Source organism: Rhynchophorus ferrugineus, unplaced genomic scaffold, assembly GCF_030347505.1.
Source record: "Rhynchophorus ferrugineus isolate W39M unplaced genomic scaffold, kcgeb_rfMv2 rfM10, whole genome shotgun sequence".
NCBI lineage: Eukaryota > Metazoa > Arthropoda > Insecta > Coleoptera > Curculionidae > Rhynchophorus > Rhynchophorus ferrugineus.
Window position 1 is genome coordinate 24,916,027 of NW_027472589.1, and position 22,726 is coordinate 24,938,752.

The following is a 22,726-nucleotide window of genomic DNA, read 5'->3' on the forward strand; positions in this document are numbered from 1 at the left end:
CCACCAGTTTATGATTTATAATGAAATATACGGGCCTATCATTTTATGTATAATGTTATCTTGGTCAAGTCGCCACATATAAATACGGTTTTATCGCGGCCTGACTCTTGAACTCAGCTCGTAGCGATTGCTTATCAGTTACCGATTTCCATAGCATGAATATGGATGGTACGGACGAAAAAAGAACGATTTTTCGTGTCGGTACCCGTCAAGGTCCCCACGTCCGGCCAGTTCGTTTTCTCACAAAACCCAAGAAAACGTCGTTTAATGGAAATTAAATTCATTCGGTACCTTGATTCTTTTGTCGGGTACGACCTTCGTTGGCCGAGCGATTAACTGGAGGCTGAGGTATGCGTAACTGCTGCGATGTGACGACGATGAACGAGGATTAATATTAACGACAAGAAAAAAACAACGACCATTCGTAAAAACACAAATTACTTTTCTCCGTTGATATCGAACCACTCGGCGATTCGGCTTCGGGAGTTCGGTAATTACCAGTTTTTTTTTCGTCAAGGTAACGAAATCAATTTGACACGTTCTACCACGACGAGTCGCAGATAATGGCGAAATCAAGCCGAATTTGGAATCCACCCATAATACGTTTTAGCCATTTATTGTCATCGGACGTTATTTATTTACATTGCCATTCGGAGGTTTTGGAAACAATAAGCTAATTAAAATAACGAGAATAAAAGAGAAAAGTTATGATTTATTATCATATAACTTGACATTCAAATCTTGATCGAACCTTAAATCAAAAGCAACATATATATTTAATACTAATTAAAAAATGAATAAATGATTCTTATTTTAAGCCCAGTTTTGCATTAGTGTTTAAAGGATAAGATTAAGATGCTCCTCCCTAACCAATATTCAAACATTTAAGTCATATAAAACTATGCAATTATTGGACTACTGCTACACAAATTGACAACAATCTCAATCCTAAAAAGGCTCCCGGAATTGATTATATTTCACCTGGGTTATTAGAAGTGCTGCCACGAAAAGTAATTAACATGTTGACATGTATATTCAATGACTTTTTGAGAATGAAGCATATTCCGGAATGTTTTAAGGTTGCTCTCATAATTATGGTTAAAAAAAACCTGAGTAATTTCTGTTAACATATTAAACCATTTAGAGAAACATCAGATTTCCAGTTTGGATTTAGATATCACCACTCGACTCGATCAAGTGCACAGAATAACAGCGGTTGTTGAAAAGGCATTCGAAGAAAAGAAATACTGCCCTGCAATATTCCTGGACGTTGTGAGACGTTTTTGATCGTGTATGGCATTTGGGATTAATATACAAAATGAATGAACTCTCATGACAAATCATTCTCAACACTTAAACCTATTTCGGCTGGAGTTTCACAGGGTAGTGTCTTGGAACCACTCCTATATCTGCTCTATACTGTTGATATCTCAACAATAACAACAAAAAAACAGTACTTGGAACATTTGCTGGTGACACAGTTATCATGGCAAAAGATTAAGAGCTTAATAGCACCAAATCTATCTAGATTAATTTTGCGTTGCGGCGAAATGCCAATAACCTATTTATATCACTTGACAGATGCTCGATCCCTCAAGCAGAATCAGCTAAATACCTCGGAATATATATCGATGGTAGGTTAAATTGGAAACATCCTGTTAGACAAAAAACAGAATAGATTAGACTCAAAGTCAAGCAACTGTACTGGTTAATCGGAAGATACTCTCAACTTCACCTAAAATTAAAGAGATTGAGATCAGTCAGTCATAAAGCCAGTTTGGACCTATGGTGTGCAAATATGAGATTGAGGTTCACCCAAACATCAACTAGTCCAAAACAAAGTTCTACGATTAATTACTAATGCTTATTGCTACGTAATCAACGTTTACGATGACGAAATCAACGCGACGTTGAAGCAATATGGATAACTTGCAGGATATCAGAATATTGAAGTGAACCGAACCACAGGAACTTGTTTAGTATATAAGTGTATTCTTAAGTTTAGTTTACGTAGTTTAGTTTTATTTTAAAATGGAAAATACATGACTGAATACACTGATATATTAATCCCGTACTCGCCTTGCTTGTCTATTACTGCAAGTACAACAAAAAAGTAATAATAAATTAATTTGCAACTTAAGATGTCACAGAGGTGGTATTGGGACCAGTACTGTATATCTGTTGTAGATTGGGGTTTGTTATATTTGCAGAGAACACTAGCCATTAGAGATAAAAACACTGATTGAACTATTGATATAATACAATGCTGGACAGAGAAATGGTGTATCAAATTGAATGAGAATAAATCACTGCATATTAATTTCATCAATAAAAGAATCAAGCACAGGCCAGTACATATAAATCAACACGTATTCTCGTATGGAAGTCGTTCATGTTAAACTCAGGTGGAAGCCACGTGTTGAAGAAAAAATATGAAGAACTGAAACTGAAGTACAAAAAATTACCATATTATTGGATAGATGTTTAACCCTGTCGGTATAGAATAAGCTTTTGCTTAACCAATCAGTGTGGACCTTTCAACTCTGGGGTTACCAAAAGCAATTTAAAAGACACCCATCCATAGGACATTTTTCCTGTTTCTTTTCGTCCAGTTTTTAGGTACGTCTACGTACGGTTAGCATCGCCACAGGCCAGCAGAGAGTAAATCTCTTTTACAGTTGCAGTAGGAACTGGTTTTTCTTGTATTTTATTTAAAATAGCGGTATCTTGAGGTAGTTAAATATCGATTTCGTTTCGATAACATCACATTACTTATCTTCTTGCTTTGTTGTAAATTTGGGTTGTCTAGATCTCTTCCGGTTTTCCTATAGTAGCTCTTTTTCCTGAAGCGTATAATAATAAAAGCCTTTACATAAAACTCCGATCTTTTCTGCATATAGTTTGGCATATAGAACATACTTCCTGGCTCAAAGAACGCATATCAATTCGCAGTTTCAAGAGAAATCTGTTTCCTTTTTGTTATTTTATGCGCATATTAACTGTTTTAAGTATTATATGAACGTCACAAAGTACAGTAAGTTCCAAACCAATACTTTTTGAAATTGAAAAACATATTTCAAATATTAAATCATATTCAATATAAAAGCAATTACTAAAAGTGTCAGTTCTAAGAAATTAACATTTGGCAGTGTAGTAACCTTTGTTATAACAGGTGTGTCGCGCGTAACAGTGATTTTGTTGATTATGATTATAAGCACAGTAGTTAAAGAAAAAAACTCAGGATTTATTGCAATATTTTTTATATCAGTTAAAAATAGGACTTTTCCAAACTTTCTAAACGGTAGTGTATGTGTATATTTTGTCATGAATTCCCCCACGGTTTTAGAATCATTTAACGTATCAACTGAAAAATCACTAATACGCTTTATAAGTACTCTCACAGGGTGGAACAAAATATATTTTACTAAAATATTTTTTTGCCTTCTTTGCCAAAAAAAGTGCTAATCTAAAAATGATGATCAATTTTATTAAGAAGAATGAAAGCTGTGGGAGTGAAACACTACACTTTCTCCAGTATTTCGTCATCCAAAAAACGTTCCCTTCTCTGTTGCTGGAACAGAGCGCGATATGTAGCACTGTACACAATATTCTTCCTTTTATATCATTCTTAGTCATTTGAAATAGTTTCGGTACTGTCATATGATCTATTTATAATGATTTTGATGATTGAAAGAAAAATATTCGTGGCCATTCTCTATCTTTCTTCACTGTTATGGAAATTGGTTTCTAAATATACATATTGCTCCCGTCATATTGTTTCTGATGAGTACGGTACCTAGAAAGTTTCGCACCCTGAGTAAAGTAGCGAAACTTGAGACATCATTATCACAATACAAACATTGTTTACACTTCAGGGAAATAATTCCCAAGACAGAGATTGAATTTTAATCGTATGAACTACACGTATTCAGTCACGAATCACTATAATTCAATGACTAACGATTGTGTATTATTTTCATGTTGGTGCTCTCGAAATATCTTCATGATTGTTTTATTATAAGTACCATCTCTAGGTCACGCCAAGGACTTTCGAGCTGATAGGTTAGGAAATCCTCCATCAATAAATTTCGAGCCATTTACCTTGGCAGATGTCGAAACAAGCTCCGTGTATAGTCGATTTTTTTTTATTTCAATGTTAATTATCAGAACAAATATTTTAGATGTATTTTTGCCACTCGAACACGTTCATTCATCAATAATTTTTGCGAGAACACGTGGTTGTTACGTCGATGCCAAATGAATGATAGAGATAATTTTTTGATAAATTTTATCTATATTTATTAACCAGGATGTAAAAATCTCCTCCTTTTCTGTAAAGGAAATAGAAATAAAAATATCACTGATAGTTTTCGATGGAATTTGTTGTATAGTTGATAATTGAAATATCTTCTTTGTGTAAGTACAGTCAATTGGATATAGTATTTTAGGGTAAATGATGTGGCTCGGTGAATGGAGGTAATACGAAATGAAACAGTGGTATTTACATTATGTGACCGTTATTTACTGGCTATATAAAAAAATGTGAAAAATACAATTAGATAAAACGGATGTCAGCGGTGTTACCTGGAGACGAGGCTTGGGCAGTCGATGGTGGCACGTCTAAACCGATGGTTGAGCACTGAAAGAATGGAAATACCCTTCAATAACATCCCAGATAAAGTCTCGAGGTTGCCAGCTATTCGTTGTCGGGTTCTAGTTGGCGCTGCTGGCACCCCGCCCGTGTTCAACATCTGGGATTATATTTCTGGTTATTTTGTAGACCATTATTCCACGATGTAAAATTCGACATGCCTTAAGGTCGCCACATATCAAAATAAAATTGTTGTAATACTTTATTTAGCAATTTGTGTACATTTTTTATTTTCATTTTTATTTAAGTGTATTATCACGGATTTAGCAATTGAAAATCACTTTGTGACAGTTCTGCGTATACAATGACCATTTTTCTTTTAACACTAGACTCAGATGAATCAGTTTGTATCGTCAGATCATCTTCCAGGATCCTTGCAATTATATTGAGCATCCAATTCATTTTTTTGGTAGTCATTTTTGTAAAATGTATCGTTGGCCCAATGACCAAAGGGAAGGTCTTTGGGTGGGAGAATAAATCGGTTTGTTGAAAAAATATATTTTTGTCGTAAGTTTAAAAATTATCGCACTTATATTTTTTGGTAAGCCTAGGATGCTTCCACAATTTCTGGACAGCTTTTCCAGACAATCACTCACTCACTGAGAATTAATAATTAATACGTATAATCATGACTTCGTTGCTTTCCTCCCTGACATCATTGTTTACTATCGGAATATTAACATCATATGGTACTGGCAACATTTTGTCTCCAAATTTAAATATTAAAATAGAAGAAACCATTTTTTGTAATGAAAACCTTTATTTCCTGCAGCAATAATATATTCTTAATCATAATTCCAATTATTTTTGGTTTTAATTCTTGATATATAAAAGACAACCCACGTAATCTATATATAACATACAATATATTGTAATAATAATTGTAATAATAATTTTTGAAAATCTGGATCGACCACTTGTTGCTTGTTCAGTTTCTAGCGATATCAATGAAATAAAATTGGTTTTGACAAAAGTGGAAACTAGAGAAAAAAAAAGATAAGAGATAACGAAACAAAATCTCATCATTTTAGGTCATGACTTCGCCATTCATCTATAAACGTTATGGATGCGCGAGGTTGTATAACGTATAGTGAATACTAGAAGGGGTTTTGTAACGTATAGTTGATAAATTTACAGTTTAAGGATTGATATTTAACCTCGTGTATTTTGTCTCCTATTTTCGTGATGTAACATTTTAACTCAACAACTATTCATACTGTTTGGTGTCTTATGAGTTGACAGAAAGAAAAATTTTCCTCTATACTATCTCAGCTAATGACAACTATTATTTTTCCATAGAATTGGTCGTTTAAGTGGTACTTATAATTGAAATGGCAGCTGTATGTAGTATGCACGTACAGCTGGCCGAACATTAGGTTGACAAAAAATAAAACCGAGTTTTAAACCATTATGCGTCCTTGCTATAGACTGTGTTAATTTATAAACGCTTTAATTTAGTTATTTGGTCGACCTGATTTTCAGACCAAAATGAATTCGTCTTTCATTTAATCTAAAATATTTTTGCGTTATTGACTTGTTTTTCATTTTCAGAATTGTTTTTAATGGGTTTTACTGTGTCTTTTTCAATTTAAATTGCTCATTTATCAATCAATATCAGTTTTGTTAAGCTACACGTTTTATATCGTAAATCACACGATGTTATGTCTAGTCGATAAAACTTATCAGCTGGTGTCAGCGCCGTTTTCTTCCGTCTAGATTAAAGTGCACTTTACGAACATTACGTATGACTCTAACATCAGTTATCAGTTATCAACGTTATTTTCCTTCAGAATGTGTCATACAGTTGACGTGCTATTGAGGCAGCTGACTTAGCACAGTCTGTAGATATATTAGCATTTTTTACATCTTATCGTATTATGCAATTCACAATCACAGAGGAGTGCAGGATACGTAGGATTTTCTGCACATTAATCATTGGTTTTATTGCTTCCACGTTGCTATGATTTAGAAACCTTTTATATTTTAAGCTTCGTGGATCCATTTTGATATTAGGATGGTCGCGTAATTCTTTGTTGGTTACGTAGCGATAGGCGTTGGTAATTAATTGAAGAACTTTGTTTTGGCAGCGTGGATTTACTGTCTTAGTGCAACCCCCCTAAGTTCAAACAAGCTTTATAATTGTCTGATAAATCAATCTCCACGATCTTAAGTCATGTTGAAGGACACTCCGTCCAATTAATCGGTATAACTGTTTAATTTAGTCTGATCTGTTTGAAGTTTTTCTCTAACATGATTCTTCCATCAATAATCCATCAAGGTGATTAGATATAATAGCATGAGACTATACGAATTATTACAACATTCTGACGTTATTCGGCACTGTGATTTAGTTCTAAAGTATTCGGTTTTATGTTACATCGCTTAAAAATATCTTTTCATATGAAAAACCCGACAAAAAGTTATGATATGAAAAAGTTGACATTATTGTTTAGTTAAAAATACAGCAACTGCTAATAGAAAGGAACAATGACTGGCGAATGTAGCGGTTAGATAGGTCTTTCAACTTAATTTTTATTTATATAAGAGACCATTATTCTTTCAAAATCCAGCACAAATTTAATATCTGCAATTTTGGTGATTTAATTAGATTTGGAGAAATATTAAAATGTAAATGTCTGTTAATTAAAGCTCTTCATAACACACTACAAACTACGGTATTTATTTTAAATCTTACAAAAGTAATTCGCAATTTTAATATGTTGAAATATTTTTAAAAGCACTCATATACTTCAAACATATTATTGTTTGGTATTTTTGCTTAGAAATTAAGCTTAGTACCATTATTCCTACCTCTCTAATGGGCCAATGGTCATTGTTAGGTACATTTTATTTGTCTAGGCATTATATCCTTTTAGATCGTGCCATAATTCAGATGCTTACAGGCCCCGTATAAGTTATTGAATTTTTGAACCATTTACAAGTAGCCTCTTAGGGCCCGTGCTTTGTGTTTGTGTCGTCATCAATGGGGCAAGGTTCTCGGGAGATACCACCCTCAGGGACATAGTGGGTTGAGTTTCATTCACAGCTTGTTATTCACGACGTAAATTTCACACATATTATTTGCTTGGTTGGCTTGCTTTGTATTTGAAATAATATATCAAGCTAATTTTAAAGGATTTACATCAAATAATGTTACTGTGTATTAATTGCATTTGTAACCATATTCATATTGGAGGCTTCACTTATCAGTGTGTGTGATTTGGTCGAAGTGTGAACAAAAACATTTTTCAGTGCGTTGAAAATGTTTGAATTTGTACCGAGTGTCATCGAGTATATCGAGTTTTACTTTATCACTATAGAAAGCATACCAATTGATTTTAACATGTGAATACTGATGTTTTAAAAGTGGTGATTGGCAGTAAGCTAGAATAATTTGAAGACGTAGATTTGAAGACATACCATCAATGGGATCGCTATCATTTACAATTGAATTGTGCGAAAAAAACGGCCAATACAAGAGCAAAGAAACAACAGAGTCATTCTTCAGCACGACAACGCTAGACCACATGTTGAAAACCGTTGAAAACATACTTGGAAACATTAAAATAGAAAGTGTTACCCCACCCATTGTATTCTCCAAACCTAGCTCCTTCTGATTATAACTTATTCTGACATATGAGTCGGTACCTGTCTGAGCAGCGCTTCATTATTTATGAAGATCAATACACATAGTATCGGCAAAGTTCTTCAATTTTTATTTTTCATACATATTAAAATTACTATACCTTAAGATCCATGTATGATTTAATTTAAGTGTATTGTTCTTATTCCAATGTTTGGAACATTGTCGATTAAAATGACAGCGTATTATACACAATACACCATCTAGAATCTGTATGTGAGCATAAACATGGTTGGTATTTTTTTATGTGCGAAGCATTGCATAATCTTGGTGTGCCTTTTTTTTTAAATAAACTGTTACAATTTAATTGCACATAATAAATTTCAATTGTATAACCCTCAACAATAGCTACGATTTTTGCATAATCAACGCCTGTTTTGGTTTATTATTTCCAACATATTTTTAGCTTTAGATGGCTCGTTTGTCGATAAAACTTCCTGCGTAGTGGTTTTGATGTCGTCGGTAAACGAATGGTGTTTTTTAAAATCGATAAAATTTATTTTTGTCAAGTTGTATCAACTCATATCCCTTGTTTTCCTTTCCCATCCAGGCCCGAATCGTTACTCTTTGTTTATATAGTAATAAAATTTAAGTTATACGTGTTGCAATATGTACATTATACATTATATAGATGGCGCTACTAGAATTAAATCCATATGTTTTTTAGTTAGCCGTAACACTCAAAAGATGCGGGTATAAATTTGACAGCTATCGGATCATTAGTTTCCGAATTATAGCATTTTGAGTGAAGCCACTTTTTTATTGTGAATAAAATGGATAAAAAGGAATTTGGCGGGTTGATAAACATTGCTTTTTAAAGGGAAAAATACATTTGAAGCAAAAATTTGGCTTAATGCCGAGTTTCCGGATACTGTCCCAGGAAAATCAACCATCAAGGATTTGTATGCTAAGTGTAGATGTAGTGAAATGAGCACCGAAGACGGTTTAAATGGACGCGCAAAAGAGGTTGTTACCGACAAAAACATTTAAAAAATCCACAACATGATTTTGAATGGCCGTAAATTGAAATTGAATGAAATAGAGACACTCTAAAGATATCAACTTAACGTGTGCATCATATCATTCACGAATATTTGGGTGTGAGAAAGCTCTGTGCAAAGTGGGTGCCGCGCGTACTCACTTTTGACCAAAAACAACGACGAGTTTGTGACTATGGATGAAACACGGCTCCATAATTTCACTCCGAAGTCCAATCGACAGTCATCCGAGCGGACTGTACACGATGAACCCGCTCCAAAGCATGGGAAAACTCAACAGTCGGCTGGCAAGGTTATGGCGTCTGTATTTTGGGAAGCGCATGGAATAATTTTCAAGACTACCTTGAAAAAGGAAGGACCATCAACAGCGACTATTACATAGCATTATTGAACCGTTTGAAGGACGATATCGACGAAAAACGGCCGCATTTGAAGAAAAAGAAAGTGCTGCTTCACCAAGACATTGCACCGTGTCACAAGTCAGTGAAAACGATGGCAAGCATCTATGAATTGGACTTCGAATTGCTTCCTCATCCACCGTATTCTCAAGATCTGGCCAGCGACTATTTCCTGTTCTCAGATCTCAAAAGAAATTTTCGTCGATTGAAGAGGTGATCGCCAAAACTGAGGCCTATCTACTGAAGCAAAGGACAAATCGTACTACAAAAATGGTGTAGAAAAGTTGGTGGGTCACTATAATCAGTGTATCACCCTTGAAGGGAATTATGTTGAATAAAAAAACTTATTTTGTCAAAAAATGTGTTTTACTATGGTAGGCCGGGGATTTTACTTAGCCGTTACTATATAATTTAAAGTATCAAAATGGATGCTGCAAAGCGTTTCATTTTAAATTTGGATATTTTTAATTATGTTTAACATGCTCATACTCACTCCCCGTCCTCCACCTATCATTGCTTCTGCGAGGTAGTTTTTACCTTCCATACCATCAGCGGTCCGATGTTTTGTTCCTACTTGTGCATTGTTATAAAATTCATCTATCACATGAAGACTAGTTTGGAGGATAAGGTGGACTTATTTAACTATTTTGTTGATATAATTGATATTTTCCAATTATTTTCTCATACTTTTTTCATATTATGATAATTTTCTGGTTTGATCAAGACTTTTATATTTCTGAGATTTTTCATTATTTTTACGTATGGTTAATTAATGTGTACAAAGTGCTACACCGCATTTTTCTCCGAAATTGCGATACAATTAAGGTACTATTGAATTAAATGACAGCTGTATATGTACGGACAGCTGGCTGAGAACGGTATACAAAAGAACAAAAACACCACCATCGAATTTTTCTGCAAAATCCATTATGAAACTCGAATAATGGACGAAAATTACTAGAATAACTAAATATTATACAATAACGTTGATACGCCCTTTTAAGGAAAACATTCAATCATTTTTACGCCTTAGTTATTGTTACGAATTTCGCTCGAATCATTCTCAATAATGTCTATGGCTCGTTTATAATGAATAGCAGAGATTTTGTTGCCGTAATACGTCGCTTGGTACTTGTAAATGTATTTTTAGTTTTGAAATCGATCATTCATCAATTATTTTAACGTAGTGCTGCGCATTTTATGCCGTTGCAATATAAATTATTTCGATATTCACGATTTTCTCGTTCTTTTATTTAAATATTGAACCGTATTTGCACGTCGTAATATTTAACTTACTTACATTGTACAGTACAAGCTGTGACTAGCAAAGCAGTTTATGTATTTTCGCGTAATGCATTATTTAGCTGACGTAGTTAGTAAAATGGCAGATGTGTGTACATCTGGCTAGACGTAGTCTGTTATAGAAACAAACGTCATACTACACATATTTTGCTGTACCAATCATTATGAAATTATACATGATGGTCAAAAAATATCAAACAACGGTTTTACATGTTCAAAAATATCATTGTTTTTTCATTGCATCATAAATTTTATTCCGAAAACTGCAACATGCAAATAATAAATAATACAAGTAAATCGACTTAATAAGTAGAACACAAGTCAACGAGAGTAAATAACCGCATGTTGAATTCAGCTTTAGCAAAACTACTCATATACTAATAGATATGAGTAATATTATTATCTCTTACAATAACAATGGTAAGTAGAACAGTATTAATAAGATTGGAAAGAACATATAAAGAAAAGAAATTAAAATACAATAAAATGTATTAGTTATTTGGAAGGCAAACTAAATTATTCGTACATAATAAGTTGTTGTTGTACATACAAATATTTCTGAATAAAAACCCAAGAAGTATTGTGGATGCACCCAGATACTACAGGAACAGTTACTTTGGATTTCGATTGTCATTTAGGAAAAAAGAGAATCGCATCCAAACTGTAACTGCAGTCTCAATACAGTCAACTCATTCTATCTTCTATGTACAAAATTATTTTTAGTAGACCCTAAATACCTGGTTTGATGTTATTTGTGAAAACAAATTGGAAATTGGTAAAGATACAAAGAGTAACATAACCAAATGATCTATGGAAATGCGTATTTTTGTTTCCATTACTATATTTCAATCAGCTAATTTTTTCAGCACGATTTTTACGTCTTAGAATTTAGACAGCAAATTAAGAGCGACCTACAGCGTGGGGTAAAAGTCCCACTATCATTCATCCAATTTCCGCTGAATGGCAATAATGGAACTATTATTTTCAATAAATATTAGCACTATTTCTGCTCGTTCTTGTAGTGTATATTTCCACCCATAATAAAATTTGGACGTCTACACAACACAAAATGGTAGCGGAACTTTTAACATTGACAGAAAGATGTGTAAAAGATATAGCTAATGATAGAAATGATTTTGATTAATATAATTTTGCTAAATCAATAATATTCAACATTTTTAATGATTATTTCTTGGCTAATTTCTTGACGTGTTGACTAATGACGAATGTTTCTTGGTTACAGGTTCGAGAAGCACTGGTTCCCCGACTTGCCCAGCAAGGGCCAGGGTTACCGCTGCATCCGCGTGAATGGGCTCAACCCTGTCGATCTCATCTTGGAAACGGCGGCCACCAAATGCGGTCTCCGCTACAAGGACCTGAAGTTGCCCACGGAGCTCACCGTCTGGGTGGATCCCAACGAAGTATGCTACAGGTAAGCGCTGCCGTCATATTGTCGAAACAAAAGTTCGATACTCTCTTTCGAAAACCGTAAGTTTTTAAAGGAGTGGCTATTTCTGGAGAGTCCCAATCGGTATTCGAAGATTTTGCGACGTTGTCACTTACAACCGGTCGAAAGGTAGAATCCAACGTACTATAACAGCCATATTGGATTTTACCCTGACACTGGTAGATTTTGTTCTTGTACTGGTAATATTTTGATTATAAAGGGTAGGTAGTAATTGATAAACTATCGATTTGTGAATATTGTCGGAAAAGTTATTACAACACTTAATTTAGATTGAAGTACAAAACATAAAAATGACGCTACTAGTTTTGAAACATGGATAAATGAGGCAAAAATACAGGATGCATGTTATCTTGGGTACTTATCCTACTTTAAATTGTAGCGACCTTGAGGCTTGTCGAATTTTACATCGTGGAATAACGGTCAACAAAGTACCCAGAAATATAATTCCAGATGTTGAACACGGGCGGCGTGTCAGCAGCGACAACTAGAACACGATAACGAATAGCTGGCAACCCCGAGACGTTTATCTTGGATGTTATTGAAGGATATTTCCAATCATTGAGTAACCGACCATCGTTTGGTTTAGACGTGCCACCTTCGACTGTCCAAGCCTCGTCTCCAGGTAACACCGCTGCCATCCGTTTTATCTATTTTGTATTTTCCACATTTTTATATTACTTCAATAAATAACGGTCACATAATGTAAACACCAATGTACCCTTCATAATATCCCAGATAAATATCTCGGGGTTGCTAGCTATTCGTTATCGTGTTCTAGTTGGCGCTGCTGGCACCCCGCCCGTGTTCAACATCTGGGATTAAATTTCTGGGTATTTTGTACATCACTATGTAAATTCCACATGCCTCAAGGTCGCTACAATACAATAAAGGTAATTTTAGTGTCGTGCAAGATATATCATTGATTCATTTTAAAGAAAAATTAATTCTTTTTAAAAGTAAATATGTTTATAAATATGTAAACTTAAAATAATAGACAGTAAACTTAATTAACTTTGAATTTGAGTTTCAATTGAGATTTTAGGTTAATTTGTAAATCCAGAATTCACATTATGTCCTCAAGGTATACGAATAATTTGAAAGAACTGTAACTTTGTTTTTGTAGTATTTATCTATTGATAAATAATTACATATTGTTTTATTCTCTCTTTTTCCTTTTCAAAATTATTTTAAAATGAAAGATGTGTATAAAAGGTCCTCCATATTACATTTTTTATATTATAAGGGATGAAAAATATACCAAAACATTTTTAACTTGGGTCTTAACAGAAAAATGAAGGTTAACTTGTGAATTCAATATTTAAATAAATTATTCTATTTATATTTTATTCTTCAAATCCTTGTACGCATGCGGGGATCATCCAGTATTAGACTCTTGTAGTTTTCGACATCGATATTTGACTTTGCAACTAAGAGTTCGATATTTTATCGGCATCCCCAGCGCAGATGGTATTGTTTGTTCACCGCCAGGCGTACATACGGCGTCGATAAAATGTTTTATGGCTTTTCGTTTTGTTCGCTCGCGGTCTATAAATAGGTGCGCGCCGCCGCGTCTTGTTCTTGTACAGCTGCTTATCACGTAGCGACTGTGTTTATTTTTTCCCTCATCCGTCTTGAATCAATTGTTATTGTTGCTGTCTCGACGATCCATCGCCAACGTTAATAGCGCCACGTATAAACATTCGATAATAACTAAAATTGAATTTTATAATGTAGTGTTTTATTTTTCAACAACAGATTTTTCTAACCAAAACAAATATATCAATGATTGTTGATGTTATCTCGAAAAAGTTCTCACTATTGTATTCGGGTCTTATCGGAGAAAGCAGCTTAGAATAGTAATAAAAACGATTTGTGATTCCTCTTGTACATTTCCTTTATATTTTGCAACGGTTAGATCAGTCAACATGCATCTACATACTATTACAGATGATGGAAATATTTCTTGGAATTCTAATAATTTTATTATAAGTGATTTCAAGACGCACACTTTAAACTGCTTCAAAGTCTCGCTAAAGTATTCTTAGTTCGTGTAAACTTTGAATTAGTAAAAAAAAGGGCCTAGAATAGCAGTAATAAGTATATTTTTGATACTTGTATTTTCTTTATGTTTTGCATTTTTTGCAGACATGCAACTCCATACCATTACAGATGATGAACATTTTCTTGAAATTCTATTAACTCTAGTATCAGTGGTACCAATACATATTTCAGATCCGTTCAGAATCTGGATAATGTTTTATTTATTTCTAGTAGAATTTGTCTTATTGAAGAAAATAGCTCAGAATAAGCAATACGAAAGTTTTGTGATTGTTCTTGTAAGTCTTCCTTTGTCTCATTGACATAAATATAAATATTGAAGATTTTCTTGATATTCCCCTATAGGTCCAATTTCACAGTATTTGGCCAAAATTCTGTAAGTTTCAGAATCCGATAAAATAGTCGATATAGTAAAAGCTAATATAATATAGTTTGGGCAACAAAGTTGTACAGGCACACTAGGTAATTGCCCATCCTCCTCTGAACGTTATTATGTGTATTTAGCAAAATTAGGTTAGAGTGATTAGATATATGATAATAAATATACAGAAACACAGTGATTTACAAAATAAATCCAAGTTTGAATAAGATCTGAGGTAAGATGGTCAAAGTAAAAAATATCAACAAACAAAATTAATTATTAAAATAATTTACGTACATTTTCATAAAAATTAAGGCTGAAAACGTTCGGATTACTACTTCACCTCTGTATAATACATGTCTGTATAAAATGTGAGATAGGGAAGGACGGAGATAAATGCTTGGAGCAGTTCATTTTAAATGTCTTTATATTCTCCAATGGTAGTATAAGCAAGACAGAGATGTTTATATATTCATTCACGTGATAATTTAAAAAAAGAGAAGAGAAAATACTAATATCTATTATAATGTAGTAAATAATATAATTTTAAAGAAAGTAGGATTACTTTTATACTGAACATTCTATGGATGTGTAAAAGGAATGGAATAATAACACCACAAATATGGTTTTCCATATTAATATAATTCCATATAATTAATCCTGTTTTAATATATTAATTTAGTATAGCTATTTTTAAATAACATAGCTTAATAAATATAAATAGTACAATACAACATAAATAAAATCTAAAAACTAAAGATTTTCACTAACCATAACTACTAAATAAAATGTAAACGTATACCTAATCATTGAAAAATCTAATCCATGATGAACCTAAAAATGATGGTACAATAACTACCAAACCCTTTTTAAATAAAAGTTTTATTTAATTTTGAACGGAAATATTTTTAAATTACTGTGAATATTATCATTTTCAACTTCTCTCCCGTGGGGCGATTTCTTCGATCGTTAATTATTTGCACAGATTTTGAAAAAACTCGTTCCCATGGGACATATGTTGCGGGTATAGAGGAATATTTTACGTGTAACTGATATAATTCAGGTAGTTTCATTTTATGGGTTTGCCAAAAATCCAGTGGGTTTTCTAAACGTCCAATAAATGGACTTTCCAAATACTGCTAAATCTGTAAAGTTGTTGCAGTACTTGGAGTATTTACTTCTCTCATTCTAGCCATTTTTTTTTTATCAAAATATCTCCAGATATCAATATATTCTTGGTCAGTAGTTTTGTCTTGAATTTCGAGTTGTGGAACTACATTTGCATTGCTTGAAGTTAAAATGGAAGATGCCTCGTGATACCTTTTTGTATCGCCACAGCATTATTTGCAATACCAAATCCTGCTTTTTTAAATCTAGGATCTGAAAATGTGGATTATGCGGGAAATCGTATTCATTTCTAAAATTACCAGTCTTTTATTGATGACATCTAATAGACAATTTTGTAATTTTTTCTCCATCCACTTTTTAAAATCCTGGATTTGATGGAATGTTGCAGTCCTCTTATTAACCGTATAATTAAAGACATCGTTGTAATATCTTTCTCCAGATAACTCGGTGGTCATTATTTCAATGGGCTTTAAAAGTTGAAAACATTCTGTTAAGATAGTCCATTCATTAACAAATAAAAACTGTGGTGCTCTTCTTAATAGCCAACAAAATAAATTGTTGAATATTAAAGTAGAATTTTCCTATCAGAAAATGTATTTATTACAAATATTTAATATACTTTATTCACCTCTTTGCGGTTAATATTTTTAAAAGAAATGCTACTGTAAAAGAAATTTCAAATCTTTTGGATCTATGCAATTTCTGAAACCTTTGGAACCTAATTTTGGTTTTCAAGATTTTAGAAAAAAAATTTCGACAAACAAGAGGCTTGGACAAAAATCGTGAAAGTTTATCAAAAAAGTATTACCTATTATACCAGTCCAAAGTATTACCTACTATGCCAGTCAAAAGTATCTTACTATTTATCATTTACAATTTAATTTTTTTGCCCTCGAAAACTAGCGTTCCAAAATGCTGTTTTATTAATTTACAATATATAGTTATGCACAAGCAAACTACAAAAAAAAAACAAAACCACATATATTACATATAAATCTATATAAGCATAATATCGGCGCATTACTTTCAAGGTGGCGGCTAGAACGGAAGGCCAGAACGTGAAAAATCAGTCGAATGAACTAGTAGAACCGAAAATAACTAAAAGTAAACGACTGAAACAGTCGATAGTAAATAGTAATAAAATCAGTCAGACCGAAAATAGCGACTGAAAACAGTTACTAGTAAAAACAGTCCAACCAAAAATAGCGACTGAAATAAACGATAGTAAAAAGTAGTCAATTACTGAGCAGTCGAATGTTGCCCGACGCTAATAATAATCTAGTGTTCAGGAAAGGAAATTATTCCTTTACTGATTGAGACTGGCTTAATTAGTTTTATTTTATTTACATAACCGGATTTTATGCTTTAAATACATTACTTAAGATTATTTTGTATTTCGTATTTTTAATACATACGAGATAGTATTTTGTAATTTTTTATTTTAATTAAAATTTGCCCAGCTCTAGTCTTAGTGATAATTTTCGGTGGACATACTTTATTGACTAGTAACCAGCGATGTAAAATAATTTGAAAAATATATAATACGACAATTTTATTTGCCCCAATACGTCCATAGCATTTATTTTTGTTATCTCGACGACCAAACGTCCGCATTAACAGCAAAATGCATAACATTGGACGATAACAATTGTTAATTGCCTCGAACGTAGCCACGTCACCGTCTCGAACGATTCCACCAGCCACAGTCGTTGTCGCGGACGCCGTAGTCTCCTCCTAGTCATTATGTATGAGAAAGTTTGTAACGATTTCTATTTAATAAACTCGGATACGTAATGCACGCTGAAATTATAAGCGATTTCTTTTTTGTTTTTTTCGTTTCAACGAGACCTGCTAATTACCCGAGTTTTGCTGGAAACTTTTTACAATTTCGAAAACTAAGTACTGCGTTAAACGTTAATTATAACACTATTAGTTCAAGCTGGTGCAGGTTTTATACAATGTAGCCGATGATTTACATATTTCCACCTATAATTTATATATAATAAGTGTTATTATAGACGTTACACGTGTTTATTTATTAAAGCCAAACGTCAACTAGATATGGTTGACAGGAAAATTATCCCCGTATCAGTGATAATGTTTGTTCAGCTTTTGATTGATGGACAGATACAAGCAGAGCTGTCAAACTACATGCTTTGTTTTAATTAAAATACAAATTACAACCAGATGCTAGGCTATGTAAATAGAATAGAACTAACCCGGCTAGCCTATTAATCACTAAAATAAAAATTTCCTTTCATGAACATGAGATTTTTAAATGTACTATCAGACAAACAGCCTCCGTTAGGGCACTAAAGAAGCTGCTAAAGAAAACAATATTTCTACAGGTCCAATGGGAACAAACTTGTATTATTCTTTTAGGATGGTAAGCATTTTGCTTTTGGAAGCCCTAACTCCATTTTTGATGAATGTGGTTGGTCCCTGTCCACAAAAAAGCAATAAAAACCATAATCTTCGTTACTAATACTGTTGTTCCTAGCCAGACTAATTGTCTACAAGGCATGAGTTGCAGGATTTTAAATTATTTGCCTCTGATATGTAGGGATGCTTTGTGACAATTACCACATTTTGTAACTGGAGTGGTAGCATGATGCCAATGTGGTTCCATTTATTTCAGGCGACAGTTTAAAGTCTTCTTTCTAAGCTCTCTTTTAGTTGTGATACAATAACAGTAAAATGCCATAAATTGCAACCCTAAGTAGGCAAGTAGGCAAAAGTGTGGCATAGTAACAATTATTGACCTGAATGTAATTTAAAGTTGTAGCAGTTAGTATCAATATTTCAACGAATTCCTGCAAATAGTAGTTCTATGACTGAGAGAGTGTTAGCCTTACCCTGGGTCTCACGCTTCAGAAGATTTGGGTCAATGACCCTTTCCTATCACACAACTCGTTAATATATTTGGAGAGAGAAAAAGACACCAAAATGTATAGATGTGCCCTAGTAAAGAAAAATGTAAAATTCTCTTGATATTCTATCGCAGCCCCCTTTACATTTCATTGCATATGATCATCTAGTTAAGAGAGTTATTGATATCAGGTTCAAACGACAACGATATTGGACTCTTTTTAATATCCTCGCAAGTAAACAGGTAGATTGATTTCGAGATGAAGAACTGTTCATGTTATCCAAGTTAATTGCCTACTAGTCTCACCCTTTCTGCGATTTACTAAATAGGTCGTAACTATAATTTTTACGTAAGCTTGTAGGTTACATTCTTAACCTGCCTTAAATAAAGGTACATCTTCGGACAAATAAATAAACAAACAATGGAGAAATCATTGACATTTAACAAACAACAAACACACTCTGTGGCTTCGCAACAAAGATTGACATATTTAACAGTCGCTGCTTTGCTTACGAAAGTTATCGAGCCTTATTTTTTGTAGAACGCACCCATTAAAAAATCGCTAAATGTATTTATTTCCAAATATATTTTGAAGCCATAAGTATTTGAAATATAAATTACGTTTTTAAAAAGTAATTGAAATATAAACACAAAATATGTTTTTGTATTTTTATTACAAGTAAATCAAATGGTTTCCAACCTTCGATATAACACAATACTGTATTTATATAATGACTGTTTAATTTTGATATTCTTGCAAATAACCAATATATTTTCTTATAACATGTCAATTGAAAAGTCCCCGGCCTGGCACATAGATGACACTACTAGAATTAAGTCCATATGTTTCTTAGTTAGCCCTAACCCTCAAAAGATGCGTGTATAAATATGACAGCTGTCGGATCATTAGTTTGTGAATTATAGCATTTTGAGTGAAGCAACTTTTGTTATTGTGACAAAAAATGGATAAAAAAGAATTTGGCGTGTTGATAAAACATTGACTTTTGTAGGGAAAAAATACAGTCGAAACAAAAACTTGGCTTGATGCCGAGTTTCCGGACACTGTCCCAGAAAAATCAACCAGCAAGGATTGGTATGCTAAGTTTAGACGTGGTGAAATGAGCACCGAAAACGGTGAACGCAGTGGACGCCAAAAAGAGGTTGTTGCCGACGAAAACATTTAAAAAATCCACAAAATGATTTTGAATGACCGTAAATTAAAATTGAATGAAATAGCAGATACCCTAAAGATATCAACTGAACGTGTACATCATATCATTCACGAACATTTGGGCATGAGAAAGCTCTGTGTAAAGTGGATGCCGCGCGATCTTATTTTTAACCTAAAACAACGACCAGTTGATGATTCGGAGCAGTATTTGAAGATGATCAAGCGTAATAAACCCGAGTTTTTGCATCGATATGTGACAATGGATGAACCATGGCTGCATCATTTCACTTCGAAGTTCAATCGACAGTCATTGGACTGCACACAATGAACCCGCTCCAAAGTGTGGGAAAACGCAACAGTCCGCTGGCAAGTTTATGGCGCCTGTAATTTGGGATGCGCATGATAGGCCGGGGACTTTTCAATTGACATGCTGTTTACGAAACTCGTACTGATGAAAGATGTTCTTGATTCTCTTCATTTTATTATCTTCCAATAGCTTACAACTCAAGTGCTTCAGTTTTCAAAATAAATACAGAACTAATGCAGCATTCATATTTTTATGGGAGATTAGCAATTTGACTAGAGAAGCACAGAACTTAAGGGGAGAACCCTTGTGATAAAATATGACAAAAATATGCAAATATTTGAATGTCCAGCAAATGTTTTGAAATTGTCAGTGAAGATAGGCAGAAGTATTGAATACATTTTGTGAAGAAGTATCTATTATTTTCGACTATAACCAAGAAATAATGAAAGTATCTTACCACAACTTCGCAATCGAAGAGTTTTGATGCTTTGTTAAATTACATAACGTGCTAGTAATTATTTGCTAAAAACGGTTGTTCGGTGATAATAAAAAACCGGGAGTCCACACTTTTAACCGTTGTTTTATATAAGATCTTATACGGATTGTGTCATGTTGGTCCAAATAAAAACAAATTTAAATAAATGTGAAGGTAAATTCTAATTTTGTTTTAAATTTGAGATTAATGCTGTTAATCAATAATTAGATTAATTTTATACTAATTTATTATATATATTTGCAATTAATTATTATAAAAGTTGTGGATTACTCGTTATCCTTTGAAAATATATATAAAAACAGATTAATGTATCTGAAGATTTAGGAACACTCCTTAAATTCCTTAGACTCTTAAGCTTAGTATTTGATCGATCGAGAATATTATTTTATAACATGTAAAAACATTACGGTGTTTACTAAGTAGCCGGCTATTCTGGTGTGAATATATTATTAAGGATTCTATGTAATGTCGAATATAGTGATGTATTTAATTAGATTTAATAAAGACGATCTGGTCATTGTTTGTTTGCGAAATTGATATGAACAAGGAATGCTATAGTACTTTAATGCCCTTTAATAATCTCCCAGATAAACGTCTCAGGGTTGCCAGCTATTTGTTATCGTGTCCTAGTTGGCGGTGCTGGCACCCCGCCCGGGTTCAACATCTGGGATTATATTTCTGGGTACTTTGTAGACCGTTATTCCACTATGTGAAATTCGACATGCCTCAAGGTCGCCACAGTACTAATGAGTATGATAATGTTTTATACGTTATTTACCCAACTGAATGTTATAATTTATATTTAAATAAAATATGAAATATAACGTAAACCTATCAATGTGGTACAAAATAATTAGTGGGAGAAAAATAAATTTTAATTTTTCCGAATAGATGACTTAAAAGTGGCGTTAGTTATTCAACGAAGCCGTATTATATCGTGTTTGGAAGGTAACAGCCCCTAGAACATTGTAGATATAAAGTTATAATTAATTTGCTTAGTCAAAAGTTCTTTTTTAAATAAAGGAATTACAGAAGTTCATTTTTGACATATTTTACTTTTTCAGTGTCAAGATTGATCATTTTCTTTCGGAAATTTCGATGTTAAATATGAACTTCACCCTGACTGTGTCAGTGGTGCAAAAAGGATCATGGAGAAAGCCCGATTGACGCCAAAGAAAGTAATGCCAAGTATATAGTGCGATAGTTGCTGAGGAATTCTTGATCTTAAGTTGCTATCATCATGAAGCATGAGCGATTTACCAAACCGTTAATTCGACTCTATCGAGGATAATTAATGAGAAAACGACTAAGTGATAGGAATAGATTAAATTGGAAACATAATGTTAGGTAAAAAGCTGATGAGCAAACTCAAAATTAAACAACTGTACTGGTTAGTCGAAAGATATTAAAGAACTTAATATATCGAATGAATAATAAGACATATTTTGACTTATGGAGGCGAATATAGCATGGGCATTAAGTCTTCAAATCGGTTAGTAATCCAAAGTTACCAAAAGAAAATCCTTTGATTAATTACCAATGTTTAACGCTACATAACCAATGAAGACAACCATATTTCACATCAAAATTATGTAGATTTACGAAGTTATCCAAGATTTTAGTAAATAAAACCAGGAAAGAGGATTACGCGCAGAGAAATATTGGGCGAAACCCAAAATTAACAGACAGAGACCGGCAAATACTGAAAAGGGTTGTGACACTTGAGTAACATTTGAATTACATTGTTTCCTACAAACGGTCGGTTTATTAATGGAGAATACCAAAAGAAGTTTACAATCAAGACCGACTGCTTTCTATAGTCAAGCCTGGAGGAATTTCCGTTATGCTTTGAGCAGAAATATCGTGGTATTTCGCG

At 33.3% G+C, this 22,726-nt stretch overlaps 1 protein-coding gene across 2 annotated transcripts in view; it reads left to right on the top strand.

Annotated features, from left to right (window-relative positions):
• Positions 1–22,726, top strand: part of LOC143203897 (uncharacterized) — a 104,152-nt gene that overhangs the window by 53,938 nt on the left and 27,488 nt on the right. For both annotated transcript variants that reach the window (XM_076416211.1, XM_076416212.1), the window contains exon 3: positions 12,236–12,424. In XM_076416211.1, coding sequence (XP_076272326.1) covers positions 12,236–12,424 — 189 coding nt within the window. The remainder of the gene's footprint in view (positions 1–12,235; positions 12,425–22,726) is intronic.